At 42.9% G+C, this 22,654-nt stretch overlaps 1 protein-coding gene across 1 annotated transcript in view; it reads left to right on the top strand.

The window, feature by feature from the left end:
* The window catches only part of obscna (obscurin, cytoskeletal calmodulin and titin-interacting RhoGEF a), a 55,131-nt gene extending 32,558 nt beyond the window's left edge, over positions 1–22,573 (top strand). The window contains exons 36-75 of the mRNA XM_008292050.1: positions 186–452; positions 539–2,704; positions 2,787–2,859; positions 2,940–3,034; positions 3,134–3,246; positions 3,821–4,021; positions 4,829–4,911; positions 5,115–5,288; positions 5,432–5,591; positions 5,682–5,774; positions 5,932–6,096; positions 6,993–7,151; positions 7,262–7,439; positions 7,973–8,086; positions 8,170–8,337; positions 8,711–8,813; positions 8,895–9,024; positions 9,112–9,465; positions 11,220–11,332; positions 12,280–12,410; positions 12,493–12,605; positions 13,167–13,335; positions 13,415–13,502; positions 13,587–13,787; positions 13,891–13,951; positions 14,028–14,105; positions 14,204–14,376; positions 14,550–14,576; positions 14,680–14,832; positions 15,022–15,067; positions 15,171–15,248; positions 16,220–17,957; positions 18,616–18,744; positions 18,850–18,972; positions 19,860–20,027; positions 20,207–20,303; positions 21,123–21,362; positions 21,858–22,081; positions 22,193–22,207; positions 22,460–22,573. Coding sequence (XP_008290272.1) covers positions 186–452; positions 539–2,704; positions 2,787–2,859; positions 2,940–3,034; positions 3,134–3,246; positions 3,821–4,021; positions 4,829–4,911; positions 5,115–5,288; positions 5,432–5,591; positions 5,682–5,774; positions 5,932–6,096; positions 6,993–7,151; positions 7,262–7,439; positions 7,973–8,086; positions 8,170–8,337; positions 8,711–8,813; positions 8,895–9,024; positions 9,112–9,465; positions 11,220–11,332; positions 12,280–12,410; positions 12,493–12,605; positions 13,167–13,335; positions 13,415–13,502; positions 13,587–13,787; positions 13,891–13,951; positions 14,028–14,105; positions 14,204–14,376; positions 14,550–14,576; positions 14,680–14,832; positions 15,022–15,067; positions 15,171–15,248; positions 16,220–17,957; positions 18,616–18,744; positions 18,850–18,972; positions 19,860–20,027; positions 20,207–20,303; positions 21,123–21,362; positions 21,858–22,081; positions 22,193–22,207; positions 22,460–22,560 — 9,062 coding nt within the window. The 3' untranslated portion in view covers positions 22,561–22,573. The remainder of the gene's footprint in view (positions 1–185; positions 453–538; positions 2,705–2,786; positions 2,860–2,939; positions 3,035–3,133; positions 3,247–3,820; positions 4,022–4,828; positions 4,912–5,114; positions 5,289–5,431; positions 5,592–5,681; positions 5,775–5,931; positions 6,097–6,992; positions 7,152–7,261; positions 7,440–7,972; positions 8,087–8,169; positions 8,338–8,710; positions 8,814–8,894; positions 9,025–9,111; positions 9,466–11,219; positions 11,333–12,279; positions 12,411–12,492; positions 12,606–13,166; positions 13,336–13,414; positions 13,503–13,586; positions 13,788–13,890; positions 13,952–14,027; positions 14,106–14,203; positions 14,377–14,549; positions 14,577–14,679; positions 14,833–15,021; positions 15,068–15,170; positions 15,249–16,219; positions 17,958–18,615; positions 18,745–18,849; positions 18,973–19,859; positions 20,028–20,206; positions 20,304–21,122; positions 21,363–21,857; positions 22,082–22,192; positions 22,208–22,459) is intronic.
* Positions 22,574–22,654: the final 81 nt, after the last annotated feature.

A 22,654-nucleotide genomic window follows, 5' to 3' on the forward strand; every position in this document is an offset into this window, starting at 1 on the left:
CTTGGTTGTCTGTCTCTAAGTGTAGCCCTGTGATAGACTGGTTACCTGTCCAGGTGAACCTGCCTTCACCCTGATTCAGCTGGGATTTGATGATCAGAGATTGGCTCGGGACATCCCGAGTGTTTATAAATCCTTTCTATCTGCTTCTGTATCTAACTACATTTTGGTTTATCCCGTCTGCATAGAGCTCACTCCCTTCTTCAGCCAAGAATTGCAGGGTGTAGAGGCTGAGGTCGGAGGTTCAGCCTCTCTGTGCTGCGAGGTTTCTAAACTGGGAGTTTCAGTGCAGTGGAAGAAGAACAAGCTGCCACTAAGGGCCGGCAGGAAGTACGAGATGAAGCAGGACGGGTGCCTCCTCCAGCTCCACATCAAAGATCTCAAACCTGAAGACATCGGCAGCTACTCGTGTCACGTAGGAACTGCAGAAACCGCTGCAACCGTTCAAGTAAAAGGTGCGTGCGTCTTGATTCCTGATTGCCAGGCTTACAGGAACAGGACGACTTTACTCATGTTGGTTCTTTTCATTCTTCCTGTGCAGCACCAGCACCAACTCCACCGAAGGAAGAACCTCCAACCGTTCAGCCACGGGTGAAAAGCCCTGTCTCCAAACCAGCTGCAGAGAACGAGACTCCCGGAGTCCCAGAGGCCAAACCTGTTCCCCCAGAGCCCAAAAAGAGGATTCACAGGAAAGCATCTATTACAAGTTCAGAAAAAGACGTGGAGTCAGTTTCTGACTTGAAGCCGTCTTTGCAGAAGGAGGTCAATGAAGTCCAAAAGGTCATCCAGCCTGCAAGATCTGTGGAGAAAGACTCTGGTGTGGCTCAGAATGTAACACAAGTGGAGAAGAATAAAGAGAAGGATGGTGACGTGAACAAGAAAGCTGATAAACCGGTGAGACTACCAGAGAAGGATCGTAGGGTTGACAGGAAGGTCGAAGAACCAGCGAGGAGTTTGGAAACGGAAAATGAAGCTTTCCTTGAGACGAGACAACCGGGAAGAAATCTGGAGGAAACAGTTAAAGTTGACCATAAAGTAAGTCAGGCTGATGCTGTGGTTGAACTCAAGCAGAAGGAAAAGGAGCATGAAGCCGTGCAAAACTTAAAGGCTTTAGAGAAAACGGGTGAAGCTGAGAAGAAGGTGAAACGTCCAGGAACGGTGCAAAGAACGAACAGCCAGGATGAAAAACGTCCTGTTAAAGCACCAGAAAAGCTGATTAGAGTAGAAACGACGAAGGAACAAGATGTGAAATCTACTGAGAATGAAAGTGAAGCAGACAAGACAGACGAGGAGCCTTTAAAACCACCAACTAGATCGAAGGCAAAGGGAGCAGACGTAAAGCAACCAGTCAAGTCTACCTTAAAAGAAAGTGAGGAGATCATTCCAGAGGTGGTAAAAGCAGCACTGAGTGATTCGGAAGAAAACCAAGTGTCTAAACAAATACCCACAGAGACAGAAAGAGAGAAAAAGCCTCTGAAACTGATGCCTTCTGGAAATCAACTGGACAAACAGCCAGAAAAGCATCTCGAAAAAGAGGCTGAATTCGTCCCTCCAAAGCCACCTGCGAGGACAAAAGGCAAAGCAAAAGGAGGATTTGAAAGACAAGCATCAAGGGACACAGAAACAGATCAGGATGAACAACAGCCGACAAGACGTCCAGTGAAAACATCTGAGGAGCAGCCAGTAAAACCGGTAACACAGCCGACGAGAAAGGAGGCTGAAGAGAAACCGAGATCAGAGAGGAGGCAGTCGGTAGCTACAGATAGTGAGACCGTTCAGAACATAGAGCCGCCTGCCACATCTGCAGAGAAAGAAGCCAAACTGCCCGTAAAACAGCCGGTTAAACCCATGAGAAAAGAGCCGGACATGGATTCGGAGATGAAACTGGCAGTCGAGCCGATGAGACGGGAGGAAGAGCAGCGAGCAGCGAAGGTGGCTGTAGACATTCCTCTCCTCTACATCTCCGAGGATGAAACTTTCTCAGAGGCTTTGACTGAAATACCAACGAACCACATCCAACCCACTGATTCTTCTGTTCCTGCAAAAGATCTGCCGCTGGAGACGACACCGCCGTCCAAAGACTCCCCACCAGAGACCGACATCAACTTCGAGGACGAACCGCAACTGCAAGAGGCTGCGGTCAAGATCCAGGCTGCGTTCAAGGGCTACAAAACCCGCAAAGACATGCGGCCAGTCTTCAAGGAGGTGTTTAAGAACCAGAGCGCAGATCTTCATGGTACACTCACTCTCAGGTGCACTGTGGAGGGAAAACCCAGCTCGGTTTGCTGGCTGAAGAACGGACAACTGATCGCTAGTGACCAGAGGTGTCGCACTCAGACCACGGAGGACGGAGAGTGCACGCTGGTGATCAAAAACCTGGTCAGCACCGACAGTGGGGTTTACACGTGCGAGGTTGTGAATAAGTTCGGTGTGACGTCCTACAACGGAAACGTAACAGTCGCACCGACTCCTCAACCGGCTGCGACACCACAGAGGCCGGTGCATCCACCGCTTGCGGCTATAACTCCTTTGCAGCTCGCGCCGACGAAACCTGAAGCCAAAACAGAAAATCAGAGTCAAGAAACGGCTGCAAACTACGTGGAAAACGTGAGTGTCTCTCTGTGGGAGGCCTACAACCTGACGGAGCAGGACACCCAGATGAGCCTGCAGGAGAGAAGGCGGTTGTCGCTCGTAGCTGCCAGCTCCAGTGAGTAACACATTTACACCTCAGCTGTAAAAAACAACCAACTGCAAAGATGTTTATTTGCATTTTTAAACTCCTTCAACAGTGTCGAGTCCCTCTGATTATGACACGGCTCCGGATATAATGGAAGCTGTTGAGGCCAGCCCAGTCCTACCGAGGTAGTGCAGAACAGAGAACATATTTGCTTTATTCTCTTGTGATTGTAAAGATACCAAAATATTCCTTAATATCGTCACAGGGAAGCACCAAAACCTGCAGAACAAGCAGCTCCAAAGGACGATAAAGAAGATGTTGCTGCTCCTCAACCTCCGAAGAAGCTGTTGAAGGTCAAAGGTCAGCTGTGCTCCCTTCTACGTTATTTCATTTATGTTTTTTAAGTATTTAGGTAAGTTCTTTACTGTTTTCTAAAGCTGTTTTGTGTTCTAATTTAAGGGGCTCATGATATTAAAATGAGGACACCGTCTCCAAAGCACCATCGCGCCCACACGCCTTTAACGAGCACCGTTTCTGGTTCAGAGTCGGAGGGAGAGGAAGACAGACGAGAGGTATCGTTTATGCACATGCTCTGTGTTGATGGAGGAAAAGTTCCCACTTGACCTCTTCAGAATCAGTGGATTTTTCATCTACAATAACTAACGTATATTTACTGAAGCCATGTAAAGTTGTACCTTCTTAGTATGAATATTTTCAGAGCTGCTGGCTCATGATGTCATGACTTTTTAATTTGAGTTTCTTTTTCTATCATTTTGAGCCATCAAATCATATCTAGCAGATGATCCTTCAGTTATGAGGCTCAGAAAATAACAAATTTCAACCCACCTCGGTGTAATTCAAAGGCCTGTAACTCTAAAAAATATTCATAGTATGATGGTAAAAGTTTGCACGTGTTCATTAAATATATTGAAGTTATTCTGCATGATTCATCAGCTGATCCTGAGGAGGTCAGGTGAGACCCACTGACTGATGTTTCATTATTTCATGCAGCTGTGTTTGTAGGCTTTATGTGATCTATAAAAATCACTGTAATAGATTCTGTATGATTAAATCACAACCCAACAATCAAATTTTTCACTTTCTGCTGTATAAGCCATTAATTCTGTGCTACTTTTCCTCCCCCAGACGTTTGAAATGTTCGTGGCTCGAGCTGACTGCAGCCCAAACAGCGGCAATAAGGACAGCTTTGTTCTGAAGGAGGGACAGTTCGTAGAGGTTCTGGACTCGGTTCATCCTGACAGGTGGCTGGTGAGGACCAAACCCACCAAAACCAACCCGGCTCGACAGGGATGGCTCTGTCCTGCCTACCTGGAGAAGAAGAGAAAGGTATGATGTAGGAATCCACACGGCAGCTCTGAGTAAACATGTTACACACTGAAACATTAGTCAGATATTATAAGTTATTGTCATGCTGTAAATCTATTTAAGGTTATGCAGCTTAGGAACATAGGTCCTCCTGCTGCCCTTAAAATGTGAGTTAACTTAAATTATTATTTAGTTTGAAGTATTTTAATGTGTAAAACTAGCTGGACTTGAGAAAACGAAAAGTTCAATAAACTCAACATTTTAAGTTGAATTAACTTGTCACATAAACAGTCAGACTTGCTTTTAATGTACGCTATAAAAATTTCACATTGACAACATTAAATATCAGCTGTTGAGGGCTTCTTCATACGAGTGTAAAGACCAAATTTAACCTTTGTTGTGGTTAGATTTGTTTTAATTAGAAAAAACAACCAGAACTTAACTTAACAAAGACAGACAGCAAGTTTCTGTTTTCTCAAAGTGCAAGAAGCGAGAGTCTGTGGGGAGTTTTACCTCTATAACAATGAACCCTGGGAGGTTTTGTTTCTCATAAACTTAATTAATTTAGTTAAGTGAACCCTCTGCTGTTCATTCAGCTCATCATTTTAAAATGACTCAAGATGTAAGTTCTCAAAACAAAAATGTAAAGAATTTTGAGTTAAATTAAACAAGAAACTCATATGTTTACATTCAGTAAACCAGAAAAGATTATTTGATTGACTAAATTCCTTCATGATATCTTGCTAACTTGCGTTAATTGTGTTCTGGAGTCAACAGAGACATCAAAGGAAAAGAAAAATGAATGTAAGATTTTTTTATTTTCAACAGGAAACCTTCCCACAGTTGAGAGCACCTCAAGAGGACATTGATGGAATCGGATCTACAGGAGAAGAGTACAGGAGAGCTCTGAGGTCTGTCCTTAAGTAGCTAATAACTAAAACCTTCAATAAATGGAAAGTGATGCTATTATTATTATTATTTGGATGATTACATGCTTTTATTTCTACTATTTGACTATTTGTTTTTCCCCCTACGCTTCACATAACAAATCCCAGATGTAAACTGTAAAACCAAATGCTTCTGCATCACATCCACTCTGCTTTAAACTCTTTAGTCAGCTGATCCAAGGCCTGGTTGACGGAGAGCAGGAGTTTGTAAAGGAGATGAAGACGTTCATCTCTCACCAGCTGAACTGTCTGGAGTCCAGCCGCCACGTCCCCATTAGCATCCTCAACCAGAAGGAGATCATCTTCAGGAACATCAAGGACATCGTGCTTCTACATGAGCGGTAATACGAACACACGCACACGCACACACACACACACACACAAGAAATATATTATATGTCATTAATGTGATGCACGTTTGATTGTTTTGCACATAACACAGAATGAACTATGGTAATAAAAACTCCACTTTGTGTCGTCTCAGCTGCATCCTTCCTGGTCTGAGAGAATGTGCCACAGACGATGACGTCGCCATGCATCTGATCAAACACACTGAAGACTTTGAGAAGTATCTTCTCTACATGGTGGGACAAGCACAAGCGGAGGCCTGCATCACCGACAAGGCCGTGCAGCAATATTTCAAAGTAATAAATAAATCTATCTCTTAGATTAATACGTCAACACAACCTTATTGCACTGATCTATATATTTTTTTGTTGATAATGACATTTCAGGAGTTACAAGGACCTGATGCTTCTGTCATGGATGTCCTGACGTTCCTCCAGCAGCCGGTGGAGAGGATTCAGACCTACCAGGCTTTACTGAAGGTACAGTTTTGTGCACAGTCGTGGTAATGTCTGAAATAGATTCCTCAGGAATATCATGCTAATATTTAAGATAATGCTGCAGTTGCACACATTGTAGTTTAATCTTGAAAGTGTTTCCTCTAAATGCCTGACATATAAATAAGACTTTTATCTGCAGGAGTTAATCAAGAACAAAGCTAAGAGCGGCCAGAGCTGCTACCTGCTGGAGGACGCCTTCTCTACGGTGTCCTGTCTGCCTTGGAGGTCTGACAACCTGCACCAGGTGTCGCTCATCGAGAACTACCCGGCTCCTCTCACCGCTCTGGGTGAACCTGTTCGACAGGTGAGCGAAGACGACCTGCATGTTTTGGGGTTTTTTTGCTGCCGTAAAGGTAAATCTCTGCAAAAAGAGCCAAGTTACATTAAACCTTAAAAAATATATATACATATTTATTTATTTAATTTATTTCAGACATGCCACAGTCTCATAAAGGCAAAAGAGAAAATAAACCAAACAAAATCCAGAACCTACGATACTGTCTGAAAATGAGAATGATGAAGTTTAACTTCTACCCACTTCATCAAAACATATACTTACAGACATCTTTAGAAACCCCAAGAACACATTTACTGTTTCACATCATTTTATTTCATTTTATTTTTATTTCTATATTATGTCTTGACTTGTTTTATTGTTGTGCTCATTTTGAGATCATTGTTCAGAGTTTACTGAGTTTAACCCACAAACTGATAGATAGGATACAAGTTTTTTTTGTTTTTTGTTTTTTTTTAATCATTGCACAGAGTACAACAAAATTAGGCAGCTAATTATTCAAACAACATTTTAAGAAGTGCAGTAAAAAAAGTGCAAATATATAATACAAACATCTAATAGACAAAATAGTAAATGCAAGTGTACCTATGAGCATATTCTTTTAAAGATAGCTTTTGTGGTGTAAAAACACCAGTAACTAAAAATAAAAACAGTAACTGATGTTACATTTCTGAGTATTGCACATTATAGAACATGTACGAAAAAGTAATGGCTTAAAGTAGTGCAGAAATGACATACAAACTGCAGTTGTAGTTTCCATAAATAAACACAAGGTGCAAAGGTGTAAATATTTCCAGATTATGTAAATTTACCAGTTAATGAATTAAATTAAATTGAGATTAGTTGCTCATAGACATCAACAAAGGTGGTCATGGTTTATGATCCTCACCTTCTTCTCCTTTCAGGGAGTCTTCACAGTTTGGGAGGAGTCTCCAGAAATTAAAACAGCCTCTAGAGGTCATCAGAGACAAGTGTTTCTCTTCAAGGAATGCATCGTTCTGTGTAAGCTGAAAAAAGACAGCAGCATGAACCGAGACACCTTCACCTTCAAGAACAAAATGAAGGTAAGAGTTGTTCTCCTGCAGCAGGTGAAGCTGTACAAACTCCACAACCGTTGTTCTCTCATTCTTGACCCACTCATCTGCCTCATCCTCACTCCTGTAAATCTCTCCAGCTGAACGATGTGGAGATAAAGGAGACTGTGGGAGGAGAGGATAAGTCCTTTGGCTTGTGGCATGAACACCGAGGCTCCCTGAGGAGACACACTCTGCAGGGAAGCTCCACGTTGGTTAAACTGTCCTGGCTCAAAGACCTGAAGGAGCTGCAGCAGCGATCCAGTCTGCTCACCAACAGTAGGTCCTACTTCAGCGCTGCTTCCAGTTTTGGTGCACGAAGAGAAATAAATACAAGATGATGTTTGATAGTATATTATATCTCCTCCTCCTCCTCCTCCTCCTCCTCCTCCTGCTCCTTTTTTTTCCTTTCGCCTTCTCCTCCTTCTTCTCCTCCTGGTCTTCCTCCTTCTTCTTCATCTTATTCTTCTTCTCCTCCTTCTTCTGTCTTCTCCTTCTTCGTCTTCGTCCTCTTTTTTTTCTTCTCCTCCTCCTCTCTCTTTTCCTTCTCTATCTTCTCATTCTCTTTCTTCTTCTTCTTCTTATATGTCTTCTTCCTCTTCTCCTCTGCCTTCTTCTTCTTCATCTTGTTCTTGGTCTCCTCCTCCTCCTCCTCCTCTGTCTTCTCCTTCTTCTCCTTCTTCTTCCTAATCTTCTTCCTCTTCTCCTTCTCCTCCTTCTTCTTCCTAATCTTCTCCTCCTCCTCTTCCTCCTCTTCGTCCTTCTACTCCTTTTCGATAAGTGATGATTTCTCTGTTTGTCTCCATCAACAGGTCCTCCAGTGTTCGAGTCACTGTTGTCTGACTGCATGACAAAGATAGGGCAGACCATCAAACTGACCTGCAAAGTCTCTGGATCTCCAAAACCAGTCATCAGCTGGCTCAAAGGTCTGCAATATGTTGCTGCATGCATTGTGTGGTTTGGTTACAACACGTGGTCTTACAGTAAATCTGCGCTGTCGTCCTCTCAGACGGTCTCCCTCTGGAGGACGATCCCCGTCACATCATCACAGCGGACCGGTCGGGCTGCTGCAGTCTGATCCTGGACAGCCTGACCGCTGAGGACTCGGGACAGTACGCCTGCTACGCTCACAGCTCCATGGGCAGCGCTGGAACTCTGGCCAAGGTGGTGGTTCAGGGTGAGTGTCGGCTGCAGCTCAGTCCCGGCACTAATGCCAAGGTCTCTACTGGCCTAAATGCAAAAGAATCTCCCCGGTTTGTTTAGGAACATCTACAATATTGTCTAATGTTTTTTCTCTTATATTTTCAGGGTAAAATAAAAATCTACAAAACAACAACAACAAGAGTAACAATAATAACACCAGCAATAATAACAGTACTACCTTAAAAAAACAGTTTCTTGAAGAGTTTTTCAGAAGGTTCCTTGATTAACCATCTTAAATTCAAAAAGATCTTCCACAGAGGCAGCAGTGAAGAACCCCAAAAGGTTCCTCAAACCTCTTCTTCTACCTTTAAGACGTTCACACCTGACACTTTTCTTCTCCCCTCCAGCTCCACCGAGGTTTGTGAGTCGACTGGAGAGCGCTTGTCTGATAGACGGTGAGGACATCCAGTTCTTCTGCTCCACGCTCACCGCACCTCTACCACGAATCAGGTATGACGGCACCGAGCTGACGCAGAGGTTTCTGTGTGGTTGTTCGGTCGCTGTAAACGTGTGAATCTTTGGGTTTGTCAGGTGGTTGAAAGATGGAGAAGAGTTGACTGACCATCGGAAGTATTTCATCGTGAATGACTCTCGCAGTGGAATCTTGTCTCTGACGGTCGTCGGGGCAACAGAGGCAGATATCGGACAGTATGAGTGTGAGGTATAAACCCCATATCCACTAGTACTAAGATAAGGCCTAGCATTGAGTTTAGAGATCTTCCTTCCTGAATGTTCTTTTTTTTCTCAGCTTTGGAATGAATTCGGCTGCGTCAAGTGCAAGGCAGGCCTTTGTCCCGCCTTCGTCCCGCCGACTGACATCGAGATCGACCAACCACAAGACTTACCTCCGAAAGGTAGGACGACCCGAGCCTCTGAGGTAAACGTCCTCCACACAGGATGGAAACCCAGCACTGGGCTTTCATTCACACTTTCACTACTGCGTTTGAGGAGGGATAAAGCACATGCCATTGTTACTTCAGATCCCCGTTTTTTTTTATTTTTTACATCATATCATGTGACATCACTTCACCACAACAAGCGATTCGAATCAGTTTCACCTTCCAACCTCTACCATCCATCCATTCTATCAAGTCTGCACCATTTTTGAGAGTTTACTCACATTTTTCCTTTTTGTCCATTTCACACATGTCATGAGTAGCTCCACCTACTACACCAGTTGTCACTAGAATCCCAGCGATTACGGCATTTTTCCATTTGTGCAGTGCAGAAAACGCATGTTGTCTCCTATCAGTTAACTGTATTAAATGTTTGACTGCATGATGTGAAAGTTCTTTTTCATCATCTCATTTCTGATATTGTCATTTGAGTTCAATTATCATCATTAGTTCATGTAGAAATCAGCACGTGACCATAAAAGTGGACCTCATGTGTGTCTCATTTGAGTGCACGTTTTCTCAGAGTGCTGCACCGATCTGAACCACACTAACCCACATTTACACATCTCTCATCTAATCGCTGCACATAAGCCACCCGAGTTCTTTGGTTCTGAGTCAGTTTCACCGCTCATTTCATCTGTTTTGACAAATAGTAGGCAGTAGATCTTGTGTGCTTTAAACTGAGCATGTATTCAGTTATTTAGGTCACATGACAGTCATGTGATGAACACCTGAAGCCTAACAGTTCATAACTACACTCAAGAATAACTCTGAATGAACATACATCATCATTTCCAAACAATTAGACAGTTTTCTTTTGATATTTTGTATTTATGGAGCAATTTGTTGGTCCAACTTGATGTACTTGTGTTGCATAAACATTTGGGTTGAATTTAGTTTAGTTAAAAAAATTACACAAATAAATTAAGCCGATCCAACAGAATTGCTTCACGCCGAAAGAAAACTATTCATTCACGTAGAAATACTTTATCACGATTTAACTGAGTTCATCCAACTAATAACTTTGAGTGGGTTTAACATATTTGCTGTAATGAGTGGGATCTAGCGGCTGCCATCCAACATAGATACCATACTACACTTCCCAGCATCCTCTCTCATAAAAAAACCCACACTGATCACATTTATTGTACAAATTGTTTTTGTGTGTTTTTCATCATCTTTCCACTTTCCACAGAGAGAGCATGGATTCAAACCGATCATTTATTTCCATCCGATTCATGTTGTCATGCAAAAATCTGCACAAGCAGTGAGGTACCGTAAAGAAACAGCAGTAATAATGATAAATAATTTAATATAGTGATAGAAAGCACGACTGTCCTCAATTATGTAGTGATTTTCCAATTGTGGGTTAAAGTGAAAGCAGTGGAATTGAGTAGAAGTAGATGTAGAAGCTGAATAAAAACTGCTGTAAATCTGATATATGATTTACTCTATAAGGACTATGAAGTTGTCTCGATCACAGATTTATATATATATCATCTGGATTTTTGCCTCCATGTTTGCCCTTCCATTGTCCGTAACCTACATATTTTCCCATCTTCCCTCCTACTCGTCCTAAAGCAGGAGGTTCCTCACATGGACCGCTCCATGTAAGTCATCATTGTCATGATAACCAATAACCACTCGACATTCCCCCTCTCTCCTCTCGCCAACGCATGCCCAGCTAACTCTTCACTCCTTCGATCACAAGATGGTCATGTGCTGGGGAAGTGTGCCCCTGTAGGAGTGGGCACTGGTGAGGTGGGTTAGTGGGGTTAAACCCTGAAGCTGCCAGGTAAGACATACGGTAAATTATTGCTGTACCCGGAACGTGAGGTAACGTACCTTCTAAACTCTTCCACTCATCAATACCAGAGCAAGTTCATTTTAATATTTTGAAATACAAATTTTTAGTCTCTTGTCTTGAAAGTTTTGGGGTTCTGATTGATGTTTGGGTTTTACAGATGCCGACTCAGAAGGCTGGTCCACCGCCTTCGTGAAAAAGTGGCTACAGACTGACTTCAGCCCCACTTCTATTGCCAAGATGCTCTTCCCTCCCGGATACCCTGAACAGTAAGCTATGGAGAACTTCTGTTTTTATTATTTATTTGATTTATTTCAGACATGCCACAGTATCATAAATAGAAAAAACAAGACAAACAAAAACACAACAAATAAAAACAGTGAATTTTACCATATTAACTCCTACTAGCTACATGTCCGTACATCCTATACCTTACCGTTTCCTGTTTGCTTCAAACCTTACACCTATATACCTCTTCAGAAACCCTAAGAACATCTTTATGCTTCCACATTATTATATTTTCAAGCAGCCTTTGTTTTGTATGTTTTCTTACATTGTTTCATAGTTTTATATAATATTTTATGGGATATAATGTAGTTTTCTACGTGTTACTCCACATTTCTGCTCAGCATAGTGTATAAGAGGCTTTCAAAATTCATAATTTGTCTCATCCTTGTACACCGATGAGCCACAACTTTAAAAGTTCAGATTAATGGGACCTTTGGGGTTATCTTGTGGTGTTTGGGGACCAGGACTTTGGCAGTAGATCCTTTGGGTTCCTTTTGGGATCTCATGGATGCTCAAACTGGGGAGGTTGGAGGCTGGAGGCTGCTTGGCTCTTTGTCGTGTTCCTCGAGCCATTCCTGAGCAGGTTTTGCAGTATGGTGGGGTGTGTTGTACTGCTTGGGGGGACCGCTACCATTAAGGAGTGCTGTAGTTGGTCCACAACAATGTTTAGGTGGGTGGTATGTGTCTGAGTAACATGTACAAGGATGCCAGGAGCCAAAGTTTAACAGCAAAACATCGCACTTTCTTTGTATGAAAAGCACTGTACAAATAAAGTTAAATTGATTGATTGATGTTAGACCTCTTTGAAAAATATTTGAATTCTTACAATCCAGGTTGTAATATTGCAAATAAATACAAAAATTGTTTCTGTGGATCTTTTGTTTTTACTGTATAACGGTCTTTTCCTATACCTTATCTCTGTCTCCAGTGCTGAGAGCAGCGCCGAAGCAGACGTTCCTGCCTCCACGCCGACAGAACAGCCGGTCCAGCAGCCACCGTGTTACCTGGAGGAAGAAGAGGAGATCTACATCTCAGAGCCAATGCAGGAAATTACTGATGGTATTCTCGTCCTCTAAACACAACAATAAGAATATTAACAAGCATTGTGTGATGAACTACATTATCTAATTTCCTTTTTCAGCTCCTCCCTTCATCCAAGTTCCTGCTGAGGACCTGTGTGTGGAACCTGGACAGACGTCTACATTTACAGCCATCATCACTGGAAGACCAACTCCTAAGATACAGTGGTTCAAGGTATCAGATGAAAACAGTTTACTAGCAGCTACAAGCACAGTCAAGAGCCCTCATTTAACACCTAACAAAAAACTCGGCACAAAAGCTATTCATAGTACTACAATGAACTTAAAATGAGGTATTAAATTATTTGCATATTATGTCATGTTAACAAATGTACAGTGTAGTAAAAATATAGTGTAAAAATAAATAACTTTCTTATTTGAAAATCTCAATATAATTTAAAATTTAAAAAATATACATATGAGGGTGGTCTGCTGAATCCTCTCTAGGACATGGAATGCGTGTGGGGGAGTTCTCATAAATGTAATGTATTGATTGTTAATATCTCTGTAGTTTATCCTTTTCTGGGAAGAAACAAAATAGTTTTCAGCCTCTCTGTCTCCTCTGAGAATTCAGAAAACAACATAAAAAAGGAAGCTGTTTTTTTGGGTACATTTCCAGTCTTCTTTGTCACTAAATGGTTGCAAGATGACCGCAATGCAAAAAACCAAAGTCTACAGATCCACTAGGACTGGTGAAGGTTTCTATTAAGAGTTCACTCTTCCTCTGTGATTGGAGGACGGAGAGGAGCTTGCAGCCGATGAGAATGTGAAGATAGTGCAGCAAGGCGCTCGCTGCTCGGTGACCATCGTGTGTCCGGAGGGCGAAGACAGCGGCATCTACACCTGCTTCGCTCACAATGACTCCGGCCACGCTTCATGCCAGGCCCAGCTGTCGGTGGAGGAAGGTGAGACGACATCAGCGCTGCTCTACGTCATTATTCTCACTGTTTCCTGCTTTAGGTTCAGGTTGTGGTTTCTCTGTAGGTCTACTGGAGATTCAGGAGAGGGAGGTGGAGCTGGGGAAGAGAAGGAAGCTTTTCTCCGTCTATGACGTCCACGAGGAAATCGGAAGGTGAGCCCGCCTTTCGTGCTGACGTAGTCCAAGCTGCTCGTCATCTCCGCTGGAGTTTCATGAAGTCATCTTTCTGTGTTTTAGGGGGACGTTCGGGGTAGTGAAGCGCGTCATCCACAGGAGGACGGGGGAAGTCTTTGCTGCTAAGTTTCTGCCTCTTCGGAGCAGCAGTCGGACCAGAGCCTTCCAGGAGAGGGATTTGTTATCTCGTCTGGCTCACCCGAGGGTGGCCTGTCTGCTGGACTTCTTCTGCACCAGACGAACGCTGGTGCTCATCACAGAAATGTATCCTCCCTTTTACATGCTGCAGTACTGACCAGTTTATCCTCCCTATGAGTTTCACCACACACACATATTTGATCTGTGAGTTCTTTAACGCCGTTTCCAGCTGCTGTTCTCATGGACTCCTCGACCATTTATTACTGAGAGGATCAGCCTCAGAAAAAGAGGTAAAAAACTTATCTTTAAGTCTTGCAAATGTGATGTGCGTGACTCCTTGCTAATATGCTATATTTTTAATTACAGGTTCAGTCATATATCCAGCAAATACTTGAAGGAGTCGGTCACATTCACAGCATGAACATCTTGCATCTGGACATTAAAGTGAGTTTTCCGGTCCAGTTAACATCACATTACTGACTCTGACATTCATTTTCATGCTGTTCTTTTTTAAACTCTACTGTTATTCGTGCTTCCTTCAGCCCGATAACATCCTGATGGTTTATCCGCCAAGAGACGAGATCAAGATCTGCGACTTCGGCTTCTGCCAGGAAATAGACACGTCCAGACACCAGTACAGTATGTTTGGGACGCCGGAGTTTGTTGCACCTGAGATTGTTCACCAAGAGCCAGTGACCGTGGCCACAGATATTTGGTGAGTTTGAGCTGATAGGACTTGCAAATAAACCTTTGTTTCAGATTGTCTGTGTGAATGTGTTATGTACAATAGTCAGATTTAGATCAAAGCTAAAACATGTCATGCAGTAGATTGTGCACCATTTTACATTGCAAGACAATAACACTAACATGTCTTGTCCTTTCTCTCAGGGCTGTGGGTGTTATAGCCTACCTGTGGTACGTATCACAGCTCTTTTCATAGTAACCTCAACATTTTTAATACACGTTTAACCAAAAAGCTGTGCATATAAATGTTCATGTTTCATCTTTATCTCAACAGTCTGGTGTGTCGATGCCCGTTCGTGGGTGAGACTGACCGAGCCACGCTGCTCAGGGTTGGAGAAGGGACTCTGAACTGGGATGCACCTGATATCATGTACAGGAGCCCTGAAGCCAAGAACTTCCTCCACCTGCTGCTTCAGCCGGATCCAGAGTATGGAAGCACTTTTATTTTCGCTTAGATGTGTTTTTGTGCAAATGAGACAAAGTCTGTTTTTATGTATCAAATAATAAAACGAGTCTCTTTGCATCATTATTATATTTTCATATTCCTTTGGTTAGTTCTGCAATGGAGTGTCCAGCGTACACATAGATAATTGTTCCTTAATTTTCCCGTTTCTAGGAAGCGACCGTCTGCTTTTGAATGTTTGAGCCACGAGTGGTTCCAGGTGAGATGAAAAACACAACAATAAGTGTTTTACTAAAGCTTTGTTGTACTACACAGCGATGAAATTCTGACACACAGTAAAACTCACAAATCACTGTGTTCAGGATGAACATGCAGGAGAAGATACAGAAGAAATCAACACAAAGAGTTTGAGAATCTTCATCTCAAAAAGGAAATGGCAGGTGAGTTGCCTCCTGGATGTCACAATCAAGTTTTGTTTGCCTCTAAACAACTTCAAATCATTTAATGTTTAGTGTCTGTTGATGCAGAGTCCTAATCTGATACCAGTTTCCTCAATAATACACACTTCAGGTCTTGTAGATTAGCTGTAGTCTGTTACTGTTTGATACTGCAGTGACCCCAGGTGGTTCTGTGTTTGCAAGAAGAGGCATTGTGGGGTTTATCTAGTTAATGGGGCACCATGACAAAGTCTTTTGTGACTTTTAATGACCTCCAGCCAGTGCACACACATTAAATCAAGCCAGGATCAACTAGGAAAGCTTTCATATGTCCCAGTGACACGTATAATAGTCACCTTTGCTGCTTGTATCATGCATTTGTGGCTTGAAACAGAATTCTCAGCTTATACTGTTTTGTAAATTAACCATTGCCCTTTTCAATCATTTGTGCAATATCAGTTTCATTATCACGTGCAATATTTTGCTTTCATGTGCAGTCTTTCATTATCATGTGTAAAAATACTTTACTATATCAGAATCACTGCTAGTTTTATGTATTGCTTTTTTGTTCTGGTCTTTTTTCGTTTACTTATTTTATTCACAATGATGTATCGTACTCATCTTAATGCTTTTCAATCAGATGCTGCATTTATTCTTCTGGTATGTAATTTCGTTCTCCTTAATTAATAGAATTCTATCTTAATCTGTCTTATCTTAGTGAATTGTTGATTGACAACTTTCCAATTACTAAGAAAACTTTTTAGATTTGTGACACCTGTGTAACAGTGGAGGGCAACAAAGGATCTGAGTTTGATTCATGAATAAAATCCAGACATCCCAAGTTTCTTGTAAGGTTAAAAATCTGAGAGCTCGATATAACAACATTTTAATTTACTGTAGATCATCTACTTGCCTTAAGAGAATGTTGTGCTGAAATCTGACCTCATTAGTATCTTTCCCATCTTCCTTTGCAGCGTTCTTTGACCTGCATCGGTTCAGTGCTCACGCTGAGGCCCATTCCTGAGCTTCTTGATGCTCCTCTCAGAGACACTGCAGTGACGGTGCCTCGAGAACACCAAGAACACAGCAGCACCTCCCTGAGCAGCGGCTCCTCCTCCGAGTACGACGAGGCCGACTCCTGGGACTTCTTCCAACACTGCAGTCAGACCGAGGAGGAGGAGGAAACAGAGGAAGACTTTGACCCTTTATTGGAGAGAGCGCAGATCCCAGAGCCTTTTGTCAAACTGCACCTGGATGCAGAGGAGGATGATGAAACGACGTTAGGGGAGGAAGAAGATGTGGAGCTGGTAGGAAGGAGGAGTGTGTTAGAGCGAAGTGTGAGCAGGCAGTCAGTTGCTTCATCAGAAGTTTCGTTCCAACAGACGCCTCAGAGGGAACGTCGGTTCAGCAAAGACAGCAGTCCGTCCCTTTGTCTGTCTGACGGAGATGAAGGTTCAGGAAGCGACGGAGGTCGAATCCCTCGAGGGAGCCTCATCCGAAGCACTTTCTATAACACGTCTCATCAGCTTTCACCGATGTCCGCCAGGCACATGACTTTACGGGACAAATTCCAGGCAAAAAAGCAAGAAAGAGGTCGGAAGCCACTCAGGAGGAGCTTCTCAGGACGCCTCAACGAGCCCCTTATTGAATACGTGGAGGATGAAACAGAAACTAACCGCGGTCAGAGACGAGGGTCCGTCCAGCCCACCATGCAGAAGTCCTGCTCCTTTGACAGTGGGGTCGGCCTTGTCCACGGCAACGTACCGCCTCACAGAAGGAGTAGGTCTCTTGACGAATCACGTCGATCTCCAACCTCACCCACCCGATCAAAACCCAGAGAGGAGGAAGGTTCTCAGAGTCTGAAGGAAGACTTCACAGACGATGAAGTGGCAGGAAGAAGCATGTTGGCCATCCCATGTCCTAAAAGACCCACAAGAAGAAGAGGATCTGTTGCTCCTGTACAAGGGACTCAAACTTCAGGTGGATCATCTGTTCCCTCAAGCTTCCTTGCCGGAAACCGCATGTGCTCCAGGTTGGATCAGGAGCAGAAAGGTGAGACCTTTGGGGGCTCACAAGGATCTCTGGCTGAGTCGTACACTTTGGAACATGGTGGCTCCGAGTCTTCAAGCAGACTCGGCTCCTATGAGGAGCTGAGTCATGGTCATCTCAGAGGGAAGTACAGATCAGGAGAGAGTGACGGTTATGATGATCAGAACGAGCCTCTCATTTCCCCATCGCCCTGCTCGTTCCAGGAAGTCAAACCCAGGAGCTCGTTTCCTCAGGCACCGCCTCGTAATCGCACGCGCTCCAATCCCAACTTATCCACTAACAGCAGAGGTCAGCCGGGGATGCCGCTAACGCCGAGTCCCAGCCCCAGCCTCTCTTCTCTGCAGTCTCCAGAGAGGCCTCCCAGAGCCAGGGACAAGAAAGAGGGCTGTGGCCTCCAGAGACATGCATCGGCTCCGGCTCTCGAAGCACGACCACCGACAGGGAAGTCGCCCAAACTAGGACTGCTGAAGATCTTCCGCAGACAGTCCTGGACCGGTCATTCCTACTCACAGCTGGAGAACGCAGAGTTAGGACCCACACTAGGAGAGATCATGAAGCCTGATACGCCCACCATGTCTCTGAGGAAGAAAATGAGAGCTTCAGCCTCCAGTCTGACCAAACTGTTTTCCAGGTCTTCCAGTAAGGAGGACGTGAGTAAAGGAGGTGAGCTATTGTAAACTATTATATATTTACATTACTGTAAACTAGACACAATGTTGAGCAGCATCCGTACTAACAAAAAAATGACATTCTGAGTTCCAATTAGCCTAAATGCATGAACAGGGTTGTAATATGAGCTGTGAACAGCAGAACTGTGCATATCTACATGTCTGCATCATGGCTCCACATGGGAAAGAATTGCCAGAGAAACTGAAAAATCTAAGTTCTGAATGATTTCACGTAAAAGTCCCTTCTGTCTGATATTTTGCTTGTTTTATATTGTCTTGTTACATATGAGCTTGACTACAGTCTTGCTTGTGGCGTTCCTCAGGGCTCTATTTTGGGCCCATTCCTCTTGTGTATGTCGCCAACTGGGTCCATATTTAAGAAAAACATTGCATTGTTTTGCTGACAATATACGAATCTATCTGCCAAAACTAAACAAGTAAAGAAAGTAAAATATTGTTCACCTACAGTCTGTCTTTTTGGAGAATTCAGTCGGAGAATTCAGGGAGTGAATTAAAATAATTCTGCTTCAGTTAGGACCAGTTATTCAAATTATGCCATTTCTAAATCACTTTTTTGCTGTGTTAGTGTTTTAGAAGTATGATATTGTTTTTGTCAATTTTCAAGTTTGTTCCATTTGCTTCCTTCACACCAGGGCCGATAGTGAAAGGATCCGCTCTTGTCTCATCTGAAGAAGACCTTCGCAGTGGTCTTGAGAGCCCCAAAAAGAGAACCTCAAAACTCTTGCCGTCTTTCAAAATACCTTCGTTCAAGAAGACAAAAGGTAGCGAAGAAATAAAAAATTCTTTCAGTGTTATATTTCCAGTTTCACATCACGTTTAATGCCATATCAGTGCTTTGGTGCATTTACTTTTTCCTCTAAATCCAGATCTGCTGGTCCGTCCCTGCAAGGCAGAGGTGCTGCAGTTAGACGGAGGCGGAGTTCTGCTGGTGTGGAGGCCTGTTCAGTCCAGCGACCCGGTTACTTACTGTGTGCAGTACTGTACAGACGGTGGGTTCACAGAGATGGTGTCCTGTTTGTGTTTAGCGCAACTTTATTAAGTGTTTATGTCAGAAATACCAGTTAGTTCCTGCCTATTACTGAAATACAGTTTTCATGAGGATAATAAAATTCCTTAAATTTACAGCTTTTAAAACTTAAGCAATTTAACAGGCATTTTTGTACCAATGGCCGCCACTGTTGAATTTGCTGTCGATTGTGTTTTCCCAGTTAGAAATATTAGAATATGTCTCATCAGACCTGTGCAGTACATTGTTTATGGAATGACGCTCTGCATATTTTTTCTCTGGGTCTGGATCAGGCTTTAACTTCCAATAATGGGACTCATTTGGCTTTAAAGACTAGTCTGTCAAGTTAATTTAAAAAGACCAAAGTTTGCTGGAAACACCGTGATTATTTTTATTCTTATCTTGACACAGAATTTTTTGAGAGCAAAAACTGCATTAATCTACGTGTCTCTGTATTGTATAGTGGCTACTCTGCAGAAAATCTTAAGTTTCTATACTTATTTTTTACTTTTTTACCTCAAAAATCATTTTGTTTTCACAATTTCAGTTGCATAAAAAATGCATTTATGAAATTGTGGTGCTGCTGTTGTCTAATGCCGACATTATTTAGACAAAGGCTTGCATCTCAGAGGTTTTGTCACATGCATCTGTACAAAAATAAAGAACAAAAATAGCTCCATGGGTCATGAACAGAGGACGTCTGTACATCATATGTATCTCGTGGTTAAACAATGCACCAGGTGTGAGAGGTTATTAGGAGATGAGGTGGGATGATGTGGGAGAAGAGCGAGGATGTATGTGCATGCAAAACATTTGTTGGACAAGGACATTAAAATATCCAGTGAAAGTGTGTTTCATGTGTCTCCTCAGGTGGGGAGTGGACAGTCCTATCTGAGGAGGTGACGGAGAGCTGCTATGTGGTGAAGGATTTACCCAGAGGAGCTTCGTATGTGTTTAGAGTCGGCTGCATCACTAAGAAAGGAGCTGGACCCTTCAGTGACGCTTCAGCTCCTGTTGTTATGGCGACCCATCCCGAAGGTAAAAACAACACTGAAGCATGTTCGTGTCATCATATCAATTTATATTTCACCTTGTTGCAGGAATTTGCCATCCTGGTTTGGTGCTTTTCACATATAGATTAGCTTAATTAGCTTACAGACAGCTGCTACATGGAGGATAACAACATTTCTGTTTGTATTTGCTGTTATTTGTTTCAGAGATTCACATTCCTCTCATTCAGACTGAGTCTCTGGGGTCAAAGGTGACCAGATCAGCAACACACAAGAACTTCAGCTTCCTGTCTGAAATCAACAGGTAAGATGTTCATTGAGAATCTGCAGTTTAGTTGCTGAACAAAAGTATCTACAGATAGTTTATTTTTCATAATAATCGAACAAGAGTGCAAAGTACTGTTGGTATTATCGTCGCACATATTATTCTTCCTTTAGGTTTCAGGTTTTTGTAAATTTCACACATCTTTCTGCCTTAAACTTGATCTTTTGTGTTGATATTGAATTTTTTTTTTTTTGAGATTTCCCTCCTTGATATGAAATAATTTGCATGTTTGACAGAATGAAGCTTATTTGTGGAGTTCCTCAGGGCTCCATTTTGGGCCCAGTCCTCTTCTTGTATTTATATGCTGCCATTGGGGTTCAAATTTAAGAAACATCAGATTCTTTTTTTTATTGTTGTTGTTGTTTTGCAGACGATTTTCAAATCTATCTGCCACTATAATAAAGTAAATTCAAGTAGAGCTCGACACCTTCACCACATCTGTTATTTTTTATCTTCAAGTCTCATTATTTTGCTGTTTTTTATTCACATTTGTTACTAAGTCATTGTGTTTTATTGTGTTTTATGGCCTGCTGTTTTAATTCTGCAGCACTTAGTTGAACTCCTCTTGCTTTTAAATATGATTTCTGAATAAATTTGGCCCTCTAATTGCTAGTTTAGTTTGATAAAGTTCTTTAACACACAAACCACCTCTGTAGCATGTAGACCATGGTCCATCCATTTCCTTACCTGCCTATTCATGGTCACAGTGGACCAGAACCAGCCTCAGTATGCTTTAGGACTATCTAGCCTTGTGCTGCCCATGCTCTCTCACTCATTTCCTGTTTTTCATATCTACAGGGGTCGTTTTAGCGTAGTAACTGTGTGTCGGGATGTTGAGACCAGCCAGGTGTTTGCTGCTAAGATCACACCTTACCAGGCAGAGCAGAGGCAGCTGGTGCTGCGAGAATATCAGCTGCTGAAGAGGCTTCATCACCCTCATCTGGTTCAGCTGCACACTGCCCTCATCACCCCCTGCTACATGGTCTTAGTGGAGGAGCTGTGTCCCGGCAAGGAACTGCTCTACAGCCTGGCTGCCAGGTAAAGGAAGCTTCCTTCACCCAAGGACTAGTTCTTCTACTACTATAAACAGGACCTTTTGGATGACCCACTTGGCCCTTTGGCTTTTTATGATCGATCTGTTGTAAACCTTGCTTTTATCTTGTTCCCTGTGACCAGTTACGGTATCAGGATTTTATTGATCGTGGTTTGCAGGTTGAGAGCAGGTCAAAATTTCCACTTGTACACAAATGTTTAATTGAGGGACGCCTTATTTTGTCATGAGGAATCTGTCGACAACTGACAGAACTAAATAATTCAAAAATAAAAAGCTGACTTTGACAGAAGCGCCTTGGTTCAGGTGAATGTTGTTGGACTACAGCATCTCTTATGGCGTTTTCAGAAATCTAGGCACTTCGTGAATTCAATGTAAATATTTCTTACTACAGTATCGACTACAAGATGTTGCGTAGCTGTATCAAAAAAAAAAAAACATGCAGTGGATTCAGCTTCACAAACATGCCTGTGTTCCCTCAGAGATCTGTACGCAGAGGCCCACATCGCCGAGCTGCTGGTTCAGATTCTGGGTGCGGTCGACTACCTGCACAGCCGCCGGGTCATTCACCTGGACCTGAAGTCCGACAACATGCTGGTGGACGACAACAACCACGTCAAGATCATGGACTTCGGCTCGGCTCAGTCCTTCACACCGGGACAGCCTCTCAACATCGAGCACATCCATGGCCTGTCAGACAGCAGAGGTGACACATTTCTCATTTAAATTCAAAAAGAAAACTAAGATTTTTAAGGCTTGCATCGTTGTAGATTCGTCTAATGCACTAAACCTCTGACCTTTGTCGGCCTTCCAACAGACCGCCCCGGCAAAGGTACACATTCTTTAAAGGAGGACGGAGTGATGGAGGGAAATAACTCAGCCTAACTTCATCCGCCTCAGCTGATCCTAGCTACCATAACCTAACACACACCAAGTCCAGTTTATTATCACTTATTTAATCACTTTCTTTCTGATTCGAGCCATTTTCCTAACGCAAAAAAATGAAGCACGTGAGGGAAAATGGCGTCGCCTCTAAAAGCACGACTCTTTACGACCAATGTTCTGTGTGTGTCTGTTTTGTCAGTTTATATTGTGCTTCCTAAAGCTCCGGAAATCCTGGAAGGCCAAGGAGTCGGACCTGAGACGGACGTTTGGGCTGTCGGGGTTCTGTCGTTCATCATGTAAGTACAGAAGGTCATTTTCATTTAAAAAAGTGGTTTGTGTTTGTTGCTGCTCGAAAACAAAACCAATTAAAGCCGCAAGCGGCGATGGACGGGTC

Source organism: Stegastes partitus, unplaced genomic scaffold (assembly GCF_000690725.1).
Source record: "Stegastes partitus isolate 25-593 unplaced genomic scaffold, Stegastes_partitus-1.0.2 Scaffold780, whole genome shotgun sequence".
Taxonomy (NCBI): Eukaryota; Metazoa; Chordata; class Actinopteri; family Pomacentridae; genus Stegastes; species Stegastes partitus.